This window comes from Leiobunum rupestre, chromosome 11 (assembly GCF_980474605.1).
Source record: "Leiobunum rupestre chromosome 11, qqLeiRupe1.1.hap1, whole genome shotgun sequence".
Taxonomy (NCBI): domain Eukaryota; kingdom Metazoa; phylum Arthropoda; class Arachnida; order Opiliones; family Sclerosomatidae; genus Leiobunum; species Leiobunum rupestre.
This window is the reverse complement of record NC_143394.1, coordinates 35,297,560-35,314,296: the sequence shown is the minus strand read 5'-3', so window position 1 is coordinate 35,314,296 and position 16,737 is coordinate 35,297,560. Positions and strand designations below refer to the sequence as shown.

General features: G+C 37.6%; 1 protein-coding gene and 1 long non-coding RNA gene across 11 annotated transcripts; one reads left to right on the top strand and one right to left on the bottom strand.

The window, feature by feature from the left end:
- Positions 1 to 6,168: 6,168 nt before the first annotated feature.
- LOC149922414 (uncharacterized) lies at positions 6,169 to 9,394 on the top strand. 6 transcript variants are annotated; one of them, XR_016477305.1, is made up of 6 exons: positions 6,169 to 6,277; positions 6,387 to 6,443; positions 6,503 to 6,630; positions 7,568 to 7,620; positions 7,749 to 7,838; positions 8,108 to 9,394. It is a non-coding gene; the product is annotated as an uncharacterized LOC149922414 (long non-coding RNA). The 6 variants fall into 6 exon arrangements; XR_016477303.1 differs by lacking the exons at positions 6,169 to 6,277; positions 6,387 to 6,443; positions 6,503 to 6,630 and adding exons at positions 6,958 to 7,103; positions 7,224 to 7,373 and having other exon boundaries at positions 7,568 to 7,838; XR_016477304.1 differs by lacking the exons at positions 6,169 to 6,277; positions 6,387 to 6,443; positions 6,503 to 6,630 and adding an exon at positions 7,046 to 7,373.
- Positions 9,395 to 12,250: 2,856 nt separating this feature from the next.
- On the bottom strand, positions 12,251 to 15,641 carry LOC149922413 (uncharacterized). Of its 5 annotated transcripts, none has more exons than XM_090163343.1 (4): positions 13,539 to 13,826; positions 12,818 to 13,468; positions 12,589 to 12,650; positions 12,251 to 12,341 (listed from the first exon to the last, which is right to left on the bottom strand). In XM_090163343.1, exons 2-4 carry the CDS (start codon positions 13,452 to 13,454, stop codon positions 12,336 to 12,338), a joined length of 705 nt encoding a protein of 234 aa, XP_090019469.1. In that variant the 5' UTR covers positions 13,455 to 13,468; positions 13,539 to 13,826; the 3' UTR covers positions 12,251 to 12,335. The 5 variants fall into 5 exon arrangements, with proteins under 5 accessions (XP_090019469.1, XP_090019466.1, XP_090019467.1 ...); XM_090163340.1 differs by lacking the exon at positions 12,251 to 12,341 and adding an exon at positions 15,593 to 15,641 and having other exon boundaries at positions 12,481 to 12,650; positions 13,539 to 13,601; XM_090163341.1 differs by lacking the exon at positions 12,251 to 12,341 and adding an exon at positions 14,014 to 14,135 and having other exon boundaries at positions 12,481 to 12,650; positions 13,539 to 13,601.
- Positions 15,642 to 16,737: the final 1,096 nt, after the last annotated feature.

Genomic DNA, 16,737 nt, shown 5'->3' with positions numbered 1-16,737 from the left:
CGTTTTCGCGCGTCCATTTAGTTTCCCCTTTGTCCGATAGGTAGCGCCATGATAAAGGGCAGAGTTTTCATTTAATTTTAGTTTAACAACCTTTCGTTTTCGCGCGTCTATTTAGTTTCCCCTTTGCCCGATAGGTAGCGCCATGGTAAAGGGCAGAGTTTTCATTTAATTTTAGTTTAACAACCTTTCGTTTTCGCGCGTCCATTTAGTTTCCCCTTTGTCCGATAGGTAGCGCCATGATAAAGGGCAGAGTTTTCATTTAATTTTAGTTTAACAACTTTTCGTTTTCCCGCGTCCATTTAGTTTCCCCTTTGCCCGATAGGTAGCGCCATGGTAAAGGGCAGAGTTTTCATTTAATTTTAGTTTAACAACTTTTCGTTTTCCCGCGTCCATTTAGTTTCCCCTTTGCCCGATAGGTAGCGCCATGGTAAAGGGCAGAGTTTTCTTTAAATGTTAGTTTAACAACCTTTCGTTTTCGCGCGTCTATTTAGTTTCCCCTTTGCCCGATAGGTAGCGCCATGGTAAAGGGCAGAATTTTCATTTAATTTTAGTTTAACAACTTTTCGTTTTCCCGCGTCCATTTAGTTTCCCCTTTGCCCGATAGGTAGCGCCATGGTAAAGGGCAGAGTTTTCATTTAATTTTAGTTTAACAACTTTTCGTTTTCCCGCGTCCATTTAGTTTCCCCTTTGCCCGATAGGTAGCGCCATGGTAAAGGGCAGAGTTTTCATTTAATTTTAGTTTAACAACTTTTCGTTTTCCCGCGTCCATTTAGTTTCCCCTTTGCCCGATAGGTAGCGCCATGGTAAAGGGCAGAGTTTTCTTTAAATGTTAGTTTAACAACCTTTCGTTTTCGCGCGTCTATTTAGTTTCCCCTTTGCCCGATAGGTAGCGCCATGGTAAAGGGCAGAGTTTTCATTTAATTTTAGTTTAACAACTTTTCGTTTTCCCGCGTCCATTTAGTTTCCCCTTTGCCCGATAGGTAGCGCCATGGTAAAGGGCAGAGTTTTCTTTAAATGTTAGTTTAACAACCTTTCGTTTTCGCGCGTCTATTTAGTTTCCCCTTTGCCCGATAGGCAGCGCCATGGTAAAGGGCAGAGTTTTCATTTAATTTTAGTTTAACAACCTTCCGTTTTCGCGCGTCCATTTAGTTTCCCCTTTGTCCGATAGGTAGCGCCATGGTAAAGCGCAGAGTTTTCATTTAATTTTAGTTTAACAACCTTCCGTTTTCGCGCGTCCATTTAGTTTCCCCTTTGTCCGATAGGTAGCGCCATGATAAAGGGCAGAGTTTTCATTTAATTTTAGTTTAACAACCTTCCGTTTTCGCGCGTCCATTTAGTTTCCCCTTTGCCCGATAGGTAGCGCCATGATAAAGGGCAGAGTTTTCATTTAATTTTAGTTTAACAACCTTCCGTTTTCGCGCGTCCATTTAGTTTCCCCTTTGCCCGATAGGTAGCGCCATGGTAAAGGGCAGAGTTTTCATTTAATTTTAGTTTAACAAACTTTCGTTTTCGCGCGTCTATTTAGTTTCCCCTTTGCCCGATAGGTAGCGCCATGGTAAAGGGCAGAGTTTTCATTTAATTTTAGTTTAACAACCTTCCGTTTTCGCGCGTCCATTTAGTTTCCCCTTTGTCCGATAGGTAGCGCCATGATAAAGGGCAGAGTTTTCATTTAATTTTAGTTTAACAACCTTCCGTTTTCGCGCGTCCATTTAGTTTCCCCTTTGCCCGATAGGTAGCGCCATGGTAAAGGGCAGAGTTTTCATTTAATTTTAGTTTAACAAACTTTCGTTTTCGCGCGTCTATTTAGTTTCCCCTTTGCCCGATAGGTAGCGCCATGGTAAAGGGCAGAGTTTTCATTTAATTTTAGTTTAACAACTTTTCATTTTCCCGCGTCCATTTAGTTTCCCCTTTGCCCGATAGGTAGCGCCATGGTAAAGGGCAGAGTTTTCATTTAATTTTAGTTTAACAACTTTTCGTTTTCCCGCGTCCATTTAGTTTCCCCTTTGCCCGATAGGTAGCGCCATGGTAAAGGGCAGAGTTTTCATTTAATTTTAGTTTAACAACCTTTCGTTTTCGCGCGTCTATTTAGTTTCCCCTTTGCCCGATAGGTAGCGCCATGGTAAAGCGCAGAGTTTTCATCTTATTTTAGTTTAACAACCTTTCGTTTTCGCGCGTCTATTTAGTTTCCCCTTTGCCCGATAGGTAGCGCCATGGTAAAGGGCAGAGTTTTCATTTAATTTTAGTTTAACAACCTTTCGTTTTCCCGCGTCCATTTAGTTTCCCCTTTGCCCGATAGGTAGCGCCATGGTAAAGCGCAGAGTTTTCATCTTATTTTAGTTTAACAACCTTTCGTTTTCCCGCGTCCATTTAGTTTCCCCTTTGCCCGATAGGTAGCGCCATGGTAAAGGGCAGAGTTTTCATTTAATTTTAGTTTAACAACCTTTCGTTTTCGCGCGTCTATTTAGTTTCCCCTTTGCCCGATAGGTAGCGCCATGGTAAAGCGCAGAGTTTTCATCTTATTTTAGTTTAACAACCTTTCGTTTTCGCGCGTCTATTTAGTTTCCCCTTTGCCCGATAGGTAGCGCCATGGTAAAGGGCAGAGTTTTCATTTAATTTTAGTTTAACAACCTTCCGTTTTCGCGCGTCCATTTAGTTTCCCCTTTGCCCGATAGGTAGCGCCATGGTAAAGGGCAGAGTTTTCATTTAATTTTAGTTTAACAACCTTTCGTTTTCCCGCGTCCATTTAGTTTCCCCTTTGCCCGATAGGTAGCGCCATGGTAAAGCGCAGAGTTTTCATCTTATTTTAGTTTAACAACCTTTCGTTTTCGCGCGTCTATTTAGTTTCCCCTTTGCCCGATAGGTAGCGCCATGGTAAAGGGCAGAGTTTTCATTTAATTTTAGTTTAACAACCTTCCGTTTTCGCGCGTCCATTTAGTTTCCCCTTTGTCCGATAGGTAGCGCCATGATAAAGGGCAGAGTTTTCATTTAATTTTAGTTTAACAACCTTCCGTTTTCGCGCGTCCATTTAGTTTCCCCTTTGCCCGATAGGTAGCGCCATGGTAAAGGGCAGAGTTTTCATTTAATTTTAGTTTAACAAACTTTCGTTTTCGCGCGTCTATTTAGTTTCCCCTTTGCCCGATAGGTAGCGCCATGGTAAAGGGCAGAGTTTTCATTTAATTTTAGTTTAACAACCTTCCGTTTTCGCGCGTCCATTTAGTTTCCCCTTTGTCCGATAGGTAGCGCCATGATAAAGGGCAGAGTTTTCATTTAATTTTAGTTTAACAACCTTCCGTTTTCGCGCGTCCATTTAGTTTCCCCTTTGCCCGATAGGTAGCGCCATGGTAAAGGGCAGAGTTTTCATTTAATTTTAGTTTAACAACTTTTCGTTTTCCCGCGTCCATTTAGTTTCCCCTTTGCCCGATAGGTAGCGCCATGGTAAAGGGCAGAGTTTTCATTTAATTTTAGTTTAACAACCTTTCGTTTTCGCGCGTCTATTTAGTTTCCCCTTTGCCCGATAGGTAGCGCCATGGTAAAGGGCAGAGTTTTCATTTAATTTTAGTTTAACAACTTTTCATTTTCCCGCGTCCATTTAGTTTCCCCTTTGCCCGATAGGTAGCGCCATGGTAAAGGGCAGAGTTTTCATTTAATTTTAGTTTAACAACTTTTCGTTTTCCCGCGTCCATTTAGTTTCCCCTTTGCCCGATAGGTAGCGCCATGGTAAAGGGCAGAGTTTTCATTTAATTTTAGTTTAACAACCTTTCGTTTTCCCGCGTCCATTTAGTTTCCCCTTTGCCCGATAGGTAGCGCCATGGTAAAGGGCAGAGTTTTCATTTAATTTTAGTTTAACAACCTTTCGTTTTCGCGCGTCTATTTAGTTTCCCCTTTGCCCGATAGGTAGCGCCATGGTAAAGGGCAGAGTTTTCATTTAATTTTAGTTTAACAACCTTCCGTTTTCGCGCGTCCATTTAGTTTCCCCTTTGTCCGATAGGTAGCGCCATGATAAAGGGCAGAGTTTTCATTTAATTTTAGTTTAACAACTTTTCGTTTTCCCGCGTCCATTTAGTTTCCCCTTTGCCCGATAGGTAGCGCCATGGTAAAGGGCAGAGTTTTCATTTAATTTTAGTTTAACAACCTTTCGTTTTCGCGCGTCTATTTAGTTTCCCCTTTGCCCGATAGGTAGCGCCATGGTAAAGGGCAGAGTTTTCATTTAATTTTAGTTTAACAACTTTTCATTTTCCCGCGTCCATTTAGTTTCCCCTTTGCCCGATAGGTAGCGCCATGGTAAAGGGCAGAGTTTTCATTTAATTTTAGTTTAACAACCTTTCGTTTTCGCGCGTCTATTTAGTTTCCCCTTTGCCCGATAGGTAGCGCCATGGTAAAGCGCAGAGTTTTCATCTTATTTTAGTTTAACAACCTTTCGTTTTCGCGCGTCTATTTAGTTTCCCCTTTGCCCGATAGGTAGCGCCATGGTAAAGGGCAGAGTTTTCATTTAATTTTAGTTTAACAACCTTCCGTTTTCGCGCGTCCATTTAGTTTCCCCTTTGCCCGATAGGTAGCGCCATGGTAAAGCGCAGAGTTTTCATCTTATTTTAGTTTAACAACCTTTCGTTTTCGCGCGTCTATTTAGTTTCCCCTTTGCCCGATAGGTAGCGCCATGGTAAAGGGCAGAGTTTTCATTTAATTTTAGTTTAACAACCTTCCGTTTTCGCGCGTCCATTTAGTTTCCCCTTTGTCCGATAGGTAGCGCCATGATAAAGGGCAGAGTTTTCATTTAATTTTAGTTTAACAACCTTCCGTTTTCGCGCGTCCATTTAGTTTCCCCTTTGTCCGATAGGTAGCGCCATGATAAAGGGCAGAGTTTTCATTTAATTTTAGTTTAACAACCTTCCGTTTTCGCGCGTCTATTTAGTTTCCCCTTTGCCCGATAGGTAGCGCCATGGTAAAGGGCAGAGTTTTCATTTAATTTTAGTTTAACAAACTTTCGTTTTCGCGCGTCTATTTAGTTTCCCCTTTGCCCGATAGGTAGCGCCATGGTAAAGGGCAGAGTTTTCATTTAATTTTAGTTTAACAACTTTTCATTTTCCCGCGTCCATTTAGTTTCCCCTTTGCCCGATAGGTAGCGCCATGGTAAAGGGCAGAGTTTTCATTTAATTTTAGTTTAACAACTTTTCGTTTTCCCGCGTCCATTTAGTTTCCCCTTTGCCCGATAGGTAGCGCCATGGTAAAGGGCAGAGTTTTCATTTAATTTTAGTTTAACAACCTTTCGTTTTCCCGCGTCCATTTAGTTTCCCCTTTGCCCGATAGGTAGCGCCATGGTAAAGGGCAGAGTTTTCATTTAATTTTAGTTTAACAACTTTTCATTTTCCCGCGTCCATTTAGTTTCCCCTTTGCCCGATAGGTAGCGCCATGGTAAAGGGCAGAGTTTTCATTTAATTTTAGTTTAACAACTTTTCGTTTTCCCGCGTCCATTTAGTTTCCCCTTTGCCCGATAGGTAGCGCCATGGTAAAGGGCAGAGTTTTCATTTAATTTTAGTTTAACAACTTTTCATTTTCCCGCGTCCATTTAGTTTCCCCTTTGCCCGATAGGTAGCGCCATGGTAAAGGGCAGAGTTTTCATTTAATTTTAGTTTAACAACTTTTCATTTTCCCGCGTCCATTTAGTTTCCCCTTTGCCCGATAGGTAGCGCCATGGTAAAGGGCAGAGTTTTCATTTAATTTTAGTTTAACAACTTTTCGTTTTCCCGCGTCCATTTAGTTTCCCCTTTGCCCGATAGGTAGCGCCATGGTAAAGGGCAGAGTTTTCATTTAATTTTAGTTTAACAACCTTTCGTTTTCCCGCGTCCATTTAGTTTCCCCTTTGCCCGATAGGTAGCGCCATGGTAAAGGGCAGAGTTTTCATTTAATTTTAGTTTAACAACCTTTCGTTTTCCCGCGTCTATTTAGTTTCCTCTTTGCCCGATAGTTAGCGCCTTGGTAAAGGAGAGAGTTTTCATTTAATTTTAGTTTAATACCATTCGTATCTCTAAACCTTTAAGATGTAGAGGGAAAACAATTTGCATTGAGTAATACCATAACATTGGAATATCGTTATTTCACTGAATACCATTTTTGCTTTCGAAAAGTTAACCGATAAAGGAGTAGATTTTTTTTTAACAGAAGGGATTGAAAGGACAGAAACCTGAATTTAACCTAATCTCCACATACAATTACTACTAGGCTAGCAAGAATGACGGATATAGTGATGGGCAATGGCGGCTCCCACGTTTTATTGTGAAAAGTATAGATAGTTTGATTGATCCGTACATTTGTTTATAAATAAAAACAAATGTTTCTATGACGTTTCAGTTAATATTTTTCCTTTAAAAATAACTATATTGTTTTTCTAGCGCTAGCCAATTCAAGAGAGACGGAAGTGGACTTTAGTATCTGGCTTAAGAAATTGGGTATATATTTAACAAGGAAAAGACGAACAACAATTTCTTAAAGTTACTCGTTTTTCCAGGTTAAGGAGTTCCCAATGATGGACACCGGGGGAGGACATGGAGGAGTTTTGGCAAAATTTAAGGACTTGCCAAAACATAAACGTCTCGTCTGAAAGGCGCGATTTTCATATACTGTGTTTCGGACTCGGTACTTCAATTGTTAGTCGTTGGCTTTTCACACGAACGAAACCGAGTGCTACCGCTTGAATAGAGAAAACATTTGTCCAACGTGTTGGCCACACTAACGCTTTTGTTGGACAAGTTTTGAAAAACGACCGGTTTTTCTTACCTATTTCTCATCTCCAAAGATTTAAATTTCCTAATTTTTGTAGACATCCTTTTGATTACTCAAAACGAAATGATAATATTAATAACAAAAGGAACTATTAACTTTTTATTCAAACATCTTAAAAGTTTAACAAACAAACTATAAATTATATTGAAAATCCCAAGTTAGAACATTACAAAATTATTACAAATGGTGTATACAGTCTCAGAAACATTTGGTGGAGCGTGTGAACGACAACTCAAACGTGTTTCGCGAAAAAGAGTCGAAAACTACACCCAATTTGGAAAAGCTTTGTTGTTGAGCGAAGTTTTCGCGTCAAGTTCACGAAACTGGTAACATTTTCGTTTACATGTTTCACCAAAAGTTACCGAGATTTCGTGCTTCAACCAGCGAATTAAATGAACTTTTCAATTTAAATTAATAAGATGTTTTTAATTAATATTATCAATTAGTTTGAATAATCGGAAGGATGTATCAGTGCCGTATTTATAAGAAGATATTTTTAATGGATTTTTTTTCATACTCGTAAGCCTTTGTAGGCCCATTCAAACCTTCGTAGGCCCTGGGCACTGTGCCCATTGGATAAAACGGGTCTGGGATGTGTACGAAACTTATTTGATTTAAATATTTGTAGCTAAACCTCAACCTTAAAAACCGATAAATCTTTAAAACTGGGCCAACGAAAGCGATTCTTTGGCGAACACGTTGGCCAACTCGGTTTTTACATTTGTGTTGGTCAATAATGTTTTGCAAAAATGTACGAATTGACCCTAATCGTGTTTATTTATCTTCATAGATTGAGACTCAACCTGATAGATTCTTTGATGCCCACAGTTTTATTCCTTAGTGGTAAGTTACGTACCTTTAAAGCCGGGTTACAATGCGTAGGAGGGTGGTGACAAGCCATTCATGCCACGCGAGCCAACAGCTAACTAACTATTGCCGTTAACCTCAACACGCTTTATTGGAAAGGGAAGAACTCAGGAAAAAACAACTTTAAACGCAAGTCTAAGAGGCGAGAGCACAGTTCAACTCCCACCCTAAATGAAGTCCTGGATTCGGCCTTGGTATTATTGACTTGGTCTTTTAAAAATAGAATGGAATTCCCTTAGAAAAAAACGTATTTCATTTTAACAATATTCGGTCAAAAATTTATAACTTTCAATAATTACTTGTTAAAGTTGAAAGTAATTTAATGCATTCAACTGCAACTTAGATTTTATGCCCCTATCAGTATTTTTGTTTATCGAATAAATTAATGACCAAGGGTTAATAACGTAATTAATAGTTAAATGTTAACAAATTATTTTTATAATATTTTTCATATCAATTTCAGAGTTTTCATTGTCAAGATTTCTATCTTGGTCCTTGGAGAAATACGACCTATCATGTCTGGTGATGAGAAAGGAAGTAACTACGATCTACAACAGCCAATTAAAATGTTAAACTTTGCCTCTGTTGGCAGCAGATTTTGCTCATGGCATCAAGTGATTCTTCCGGCAAAATTTCGGCTTTCGGATTTTTTGGGTAAAATCTTATAGCGACTTCCATTTCACTGCTCGAGATTCACTCCGAATCTGTCTGAAACGTCATTGATCTCACCCCCATGGAAGAAATGGAACATGTTTGGAAGATTTTAGCTTATTAGTCTCGATTTAAAAGAGCGATCGAAATTGGCTGATCGGTTTCGAGGGAACTCGGAGCGTTCTAGAGCAATAAATGAATAAATAAATAAAATTAATCGGAGCAGATCCGGGCTCCTGAATGGAGTATGAATTGTTGATCGGGGCAGTGAAATGGAAAACGCTAAATTGTAGACTTTTGTTTCGCGTCAAAATGTGGTCATTTGACGCAAATCATGACTGGCAATTCTGATACTGATAACTATTGTTTGTTATTAGAATATTTTTACACTTACAATGTTAGCTTCAGCAACAAAAAATCAGCTTAAGCCACCGCCCGAAAACGTTTGAGGGAAACTTGTAGACGTATCTCTGATTTGTTATTTTCTAAACAGCTAAAGGCAGAAAAGAGTAGATTTAAAAATACCAATATCGAATGTTAACACTATCAATGAAATATCGTTAATTTACTGAATATAAAGTTTTGTTTAAAAATTTAACCGATGTAAATGGTTTTGCACATATATTAACATTTAATATCTGGCCATACCTTATCACCTTCATAATCCCCACTTTAAAATTTGAAATTTTTGTCTATTTTACAAATAGACCTCGTGTTTTTTATTTTATTATTTTAGCAGTTAATATTCCTTGATTTGAATTGTTTTCCCAGTATGATTTGTTTAGTAAATTGTCAAACTTAAGAATATTAAAAATTTATATATACATATTCACTTTGTTACAAAAATAAACTATTAAATGAAAGGTTTAACTGTAGAAAGACCCTTCTATAAAAGGGCAACGATATTTTCATTGGGGTAACACTAATAGCACAATAACTTTGATCAGTTACCAAAGTTCAGTTTGGCCAAATGTTGCCGACGTTTTTTAGTAAACTATTAATTTTCCTAAAAAATAAAACATTGGACAGAGCTAGCAAAATATGGTCTAGAGTAAAAATATCATCATTGTATGCATTTGTAAGTACAAAAATCTAATTTTGGTGAAAGTTTTTGTAATTGAAATTTAAACAAAGCACAATATTAAATTTATGGTGCTTTCTAAATAAGGGAAGTTTTGATTTCAAATATCTTAGGACCAAATTATATTTTCAGTATGTTCAATAAAAATAAATGTTGAAAGATTTATTAGAGTCCATGGAAAATAATAATTAAAAAAAATTTTAACGGAAGAAACACATGGATGTAAAAATTGTTTTATTTCAATTTTTAATGTCTTAAAAATTGAAATAAAACAATTTTTACATCCATGTGTTTCCTCCGTTAAAATTTTTTTAAATGTTCAATAAATATGGATTGAAATGTCGTTTTTGAATGTTTCGATCTTGGCTATTTAATTTAGTTTAGTTAGTGTCGGGCAAATGGTGTAAAATTATTTTCAAAGATGACGTTAGAGTTTAACCTAAATTATCTAGGGAATATTTTGTAAAAGTGTCATTAGGGTATGAAGAGTAACCCTATGACGTCATTTTACTCCAATTCTGTGGTTACGAATAATTTGAGTCGGGGTAAAAACGTTTTACGAATAGTCTAACCTATCGTAAAAAGTTCCAGAACAAGCTAAAAGTATTCACCTTTTTTGTTGCATTAGCCAACTCAATTGGAAGCAGCAGACGAATTTATGTAGCAAAATACAATTCAGACCAACTCTTTTCTATTTAATAAAAATACACCGAAATTCTGCTGGAAAGCGAAGAATTTTCGCCTATTGAAGAATGTCTGCATTGGAACCACTGATCTGATACCACGTCTATGTATTATTGCAGCGCTCTTTGACGGTGTTTCCCAACAAAGGATAAAAATATTTGTTGCAAAATGTTGTAGTTTAAAGTCCTAATTGAAAATAATTTAAAAATTAATAAACATTAATTAACGATGTTTTTTTTAGTATTATTAATGCGAGATTAATTACAGTTTGGAACCTATGATTTGAACCGATTTGGTAATATTAATAAATAATTTTCATTTTTCAACATTTAATTCATTATTTAATTACAATAATAATAATAATAATCAGCTAGGCTAATACCCAAGGCACCACCTTCGGCCCAAGTCATCTAGCGTCTGATAATGCCTTTAAACAGGTGGCCGGGTTACAATGCGTAGGAGGGTGGTGGCAACAAGTTAGTTTTCATAAGCTTAACCCAACCTAGGTTGGGGGCGGTCCGCAAAAAAAAAATTAAAACCTACTCAAACTAGAGACTAGTAAGTAGCACACCATGATATCGGCCCCGGGTGTCACCAATGCTAGCTACGCCACTGGTGGTTAATTTTCGTGGAAAGGGCAACCTATGAACCCACTACGTCTGTGTTAACTTGATCTGAACGAATTAAATTTTATATTTATTTTGTATTGCCTGTATTGTGAATTAACCACGGAAAGCTATAGCTCAACGCCAAATACTGCAGTGTGACACATATTCTTTGCGAGCAAAATATTTATTGAAGCTTTTGACAATAAAAACTCCTCCTTGTTTTTCGTCCATTCGTTTGACAGTCCCTTGCTAGGTGGGCCATTTTCATTCTGAGATGATAATAGCTTCCGATAAAATATTATTGGAACAATATTGTAAACTTAAGTGTTTGAATCATCACCTAGAGGAACATCAGCGATGGAAAAAGTGAAACAACTAACTAATTAACAAAATCTTAGTATAGATATTTACGTTGATATACATCTTTTAGAAAAGCTATGTATGCAAAAATCCATGTCTACAATAACTGAAGAAAATTATCTTTGGTTAAGAGTATGGGCCTTAGAACTAATTTTAATTATAAAACCAATTTTATATTTATTTACGGTACTTTCTCAAAGCTTTTCCTATTTCAACAACCATTTTTGAAGTACCAAGAATATTTTGGAAAACAGCTTGCCATCCTCAGATTACCTTTAGCACAGCTTCTATTAGTTCATGTTTCTTGTGTTCATTCTTTTTAAAATAGTATTCAAATTTAGTTAAATTATTAAAAACATTCATTCACTTCACGACCATAGAAAATATAACTAAAAATACCACGTTTTAATCATTTTATTAATTTAGTATTTAAACTATGGTAACAAAACGTTACAACTTATACGATAGTATTAAATGTTGATAAAAATATTTTATACGAAATAGTATTTTTTGGTTACAAAAAATAACTACACTTTGATCTAAGCTTTTAAGAGTAGCCTAGTCTCGAGTGGGAAACTTAAGAAATTAAACCTTTCAAAACTTTAGCTTGTTTTGATGGCCAGGGGGGTCAGAGTTTTTTTTAAATTACAAGGTCGAAAAGGGACGGACATAATTCGAAGAATCCAATATCTGCACAAATTCTTACGTTTTAGTTTAATGTTTTATTTTAATCAATTGAATAATGAATATTTATTAATTTAATGAAAAATAAAACAATAACATTCCCAATTTTTTCTTTAATAGCACTAACCAAGAACCCATAGACGTACTAAGAACACGTAATCATCGCTTTAGCCCGTCGTGGAGCCTCCTAATATATATTTTCAAAATAAGCCGCGCCTTTTTATCTTTTCCGCCTGTAGTAACTTAAGTAACCAAAAAAATAAGCGGTCTAAGAACTACTTAAATTAACTAAAAACCTACTTAAAAACCAACTCTAATTTCGCTTAATGGAGGACACTTAAAACCAACTTAAAGCCAACTTAGAGCCAACTTAAAAATAATATGTAATCTTCTGTATATGTAAGGGTTCGCGCCTTCTTCTTAGAAGTAACAATAGTGGAAGAAGACTCAATAGCTCCGCCTCTTTAAAAAAAAAATCGATTAGGAGGCGATCCAGCAAAATTTCCTTTCCTATGTTCTTGGTACGTCTATGGGTTCTTGCACTAACCAATAATTGCGCATATTTTTCATGTTGACTCTTTCACATTTCATATTAAGAGATAAAGGTTGATTTCATTCTTGAACTAAAACTGAAAATGGATGAAACATAATTAAATTTTGACAAACTCCATCCACTATCAGAAATATAAAAAAAAATGAAAGATCGCTGGATCAGCTAAGTATCAACGTTGAAATATAACGAATGGATTCGATTTTATCACAGAATTTATTACAATTTTCATTACAATGCGTAGTTACGTAAACAATTAACAGACCATTTTAACTGCACTTAGAAGAACAACGATACCTTCTTCTTACGTTAATCGATTTACCAACTTTTTGCGATCGATTCCAAATAGAAACCAGCACGGCGATCAGAAAGGCGCAAAAACGAATAACTAAGGAAAATAATAAAGTAGTCAAATTAACTTCGCTTGAAAAACTAATCGATGAGATCGAAGAACAGAATATTTGGCGACCACCCAACCTCCACCTACACCTTCAACTTTCTCCCCACGTATAGTGGGGGGGGGGGGGGTCGCCAACTGCATGAACCAAATCATACCGTTTTCAATAGCGGCGTTAATAGCTTCAGCGAAGCTTCTGCAAGCCAGATGACTGCGGCTATTGAGAATTCCATTGTTCCACTGGTGATTTATCTCCGCTAACTTCCTAACTTTGTCGTGCCTGAGAAGTGCGTGGTCCCAATACTCGTCCATAACGGTGGTCAGTCTTCTTTGGCAGCTTTTTGAGCAAACTTTGCAGAGGCAGCCGCACGCGACTTGATTAACACGAACTCTTCTTTTGGACAAACGCGAAATTCGAATTCGCTTTTGCCTGTCTAGTCTCCGCTGTAAGCGCGACGAAGGCGTTGCGCACGCGACATTTCCTTTCTGGTAATCGCGAACATCTGACGGTACCAATATTGTTTCCGGGGGAAATCGAATCTCGTGGTCTCCTGTTTTCTTATGCTCTGTTTCGGGTAAGTAGTCGTCTTCTATGTAAAAGTCCGAGTGTTCCGATCCTTCCATCTCGAAATACTCTTCACTCGAATCGTCAGATACGTCTCGTCCACTGGCTAACATAGCAGGATATTCATCGCCTTCGAAGTCTATGTCGAAATTGCAACGAGGATCCAAAAACCAGCGAGGCAAGTACTTGTCTTTTAAATTAACCGAAGAACTACCGTAAGAGGCGTTCATATCTCAACAACTTCCTAGAAAGAATGGGGAAACGGGTTTTACCTTTACATCTACCGACCTAATGGTCAAAACGTTTTTACTTACGCAGTTTATAGGGCTTCTTGATAATCCAATGCGAAAGAAGCGAGACACTAACGGGCTTATTTTCTATCGGGAAAGAAACGATAGTAAACAAGCATAATCACGTGTGGATAATTTAAAACTGTAAACGAAATCTTTTAGGAACATCTACATTATTTATAACATAGGCCTAACGTCGCTAACGATAATTTAGAATTAACATTAATAATCTTTCTAAAACCTCCATCCGCGTTTCTTCGGAATCCCGTAAGAACTCATCAACTTCAAATCACACGAAAAGGTCTCGCGCCATTTTGAACGTTCCCTTTTTAGCATAACACCACGCGCGCTTTTAAAAATGGACGTAAGACCGAGCAGCTAGGCTTAGGCTCGCGTTGAAGCTATGCATTTCAGTTGGACTTTGTTTCTGAACATTTTGCTCATCTACGTTTTCGACGCACATTCTTTCTATCTGACTGAGAACGCCTTAAAAGTGTACCGAAATATGTACGGCGATTATATCATCGGCGTACAAACCAGCGGACCACAGACCGACGTCGCGTTCGTACAAGGACGAGTTTTGGAAGAATATCCCCTTCGCAAGTCCAAAGACATAAACGGTTCGGGTTTAAGACTGGAAGAAAACTACTACTTCGTAAGAAGTCGCTGGCGAGAATTACAGTCAGAATTACCAACTACTCCACCCGCTGAAGCTGAGAAATTCACATTGAAAAAAGACAATTGGACCAATATGAACATTGATGGAATAATTTGGTACAATTTTTGGATGCCACGTGGCAGATGGGAAAATGGGAACCCTGCCGTAAACGTGGTGTGGGTGGACAGATACTGGCTGGCCATAATTTTTTTGTTCCTAATTGTCACTGTTTGCATCGTTTGTTGCGTAGATTTTTAAGCAATACATTTTGAGAGAGTTGATAGGAGCTCTTTCGAAATTTGCTTGTTTATTTCAAGTATAAAACATCTGATAGACCTAAAGCAATAAAATATATTTACACAAGTACCCGTACATAAATATATTTTTGTATCGATGAATTCAACATCAGAACCTAGAAATACTTTAGCTGATAGAAAAAGATGCCCGTGCCTATAGCGACAAATGTTGGTGGAACCGTTGACCATTCATAGGTAAATCTAATTATATGCCGGTTCAAATAATCAAATCCCCTGTTCATGACTAGGACCAAAAGAGAGCCATTTTCTCATAGATCTCGGGTTACCAAAAATGGAAATGTGCATTAGTACTTATTTTAAACCAATTTTGACATATTTTACAAATAATGCCGATCATGTATTTTAAGATAAAAGTTTTTCCTTAACCAAGTTATCAGTTATTTTAACTGTGTATTAGCTTAACCGTGCCCTTTACAAAAATTAAGTGGGTTCAATATACTCCTGTTTTCCCTTCATACGCTACTGCGAATTAGAGCTAGGGGAAACAGATAAATTAACCGACAAAATCTCGATTATTCATAAAGATTTCGCTTAACTGTTTATTTATGGATATTATTCGCGGCTATAAATTAATTTAATAAATTAATTTATGAATATAAAACAAATGAAAGGGAAATTTATTATCGAAACCGTCTTTGTAGGAAATTGGCTCATAATAGGCGCCTAAACATCTTCAAGGAAATCGCCAAGAAGTAATATTTCCGAGAGTCAGGACCCAAAAGTTACTGTTTATATTGTGCTTGGTGAAACAATGGTAACGTTTTACCTGTATATGCAACAAGTGTTTCCTTTCCACCAGGTAGCTTTTTCGACATGTTAAAGCTTAGCAAAAACACGACGTTCTGTTTACAGGTGAAACGTTTACATTACTTGAACAAGTAATATTCTTCTTAGCAATTTCCTAGAAGATGTTTTATTGAAGCGCCTATTGGATTGAAGTAAATGGTCTCAAGATATCAATTGCCAGGCACATAGCCAGTTGATACGCTGCTGCCCCATTCTACTACGAATCTGGTTCTTTGTTAGTTTCAATATTCTCGACGCTATTGCAAAATTATGTGAAGCAGAACAAATTAAGATAAAATGCGTATCACGGTAATAACATGGATAAAAATGCGAATAATCAGAATTTTAGAGGTCTATAACTGCGTTCCTAAATACTTCGAGGCTTTTTTACGTAAACTTTATTTATTCTAAAATTAACAAAAAAAAATGGAAATCCTCTACATCAAATCACGCGCAAAAATCTCGCACCACTTTGCACGTTCAATTTCTACCACAACGTGCGCTTTTCAAAATATTCGCAAAACAGAGCAACTAGGCCTAGGCTCAAGTTAGCTAGTGTTATGCGTTTAGGTTGGAGTTTGTTTCTGAACATTTTGCCCTTCTACTTTTGCGACGAATCATCGGTGGAGGCACTTTCACGCTTCTTGAGGTTGACCAAGAGTGTCTTCGACCTTTACCGAGAACTGGACAGCGATTATATCCTCGACGTACAAGCCAGCGGACCTCTGACGTACATCGCGTTCGTGGACGGGCGAGCTTTGGACGCGAAAGATCCTCGACTAGGTGAAACGGTGGAAGAATTTTACCATCGAAAGTCTAGGGAGATAAACCACTCGGGCTTAAGCCAGGAAGAGAAAAGCTACATGATAGGAAAGATGAACAGTCGCTTGCGATTATTTATGACCAAATTAAAACAAGTCTTAGAACAGTCTAAACCCAAACAATCGAAGATACAAACTACCCAACCCGCTGAAGTTGAAAGATCCGGGTTTAAAATAGACAATTTGCCAAAAATGGACATTGAGCAGTATCTAAATCAAATGATTTCACCCAACGTCTCGAGAGCAAGTGTCGGATCGAACAACCCCGCAAATATCGCGGAAGAAAGGGACCATGAGACGCTGTACCGCGACGTCTTGTTGACCATGTTGGGGTTGGTGATGATCACTGTCTTTGGTTTTGTCGTTTGTTTCATCACTTTCATTTGTTACGTAATTCACGTTGAGAAAAGGGATAAGAGTTATTTCGAAAATTTTCCTGTTTATGTTAAATCAAAATCAAATAGTAGGCTTAAAGCCAGCGAAAAAAATCAAAACCTACGCGCCGATATTTCTAAAAGTGTCCATACAGATGTTTGAAATTACAATAATTACGATTTCTATCCCTAACATTAATAAAAAGTCGATAATAATTTGCCAGTGATGAAGTTTTTTTTCGGGGAGCAATAACGCGATGGTGGGCA

Coding starts and splice junctions, on each gene's coding strand:
- LOC149922413 (XM_090163340.1), bottom strand. CDS start 13,454: ATGAACGCCTCTTACGGTAGTTCTTCGGTTAATTTAAAAGACAAGTAC. Junction 12,651..12,817: donor TAACGCCGCTATTGAAAACG/GTATGATTTGGT, acceptor TATTTTCCTTAG/TTATTCGTTTTTGCGCCTTT.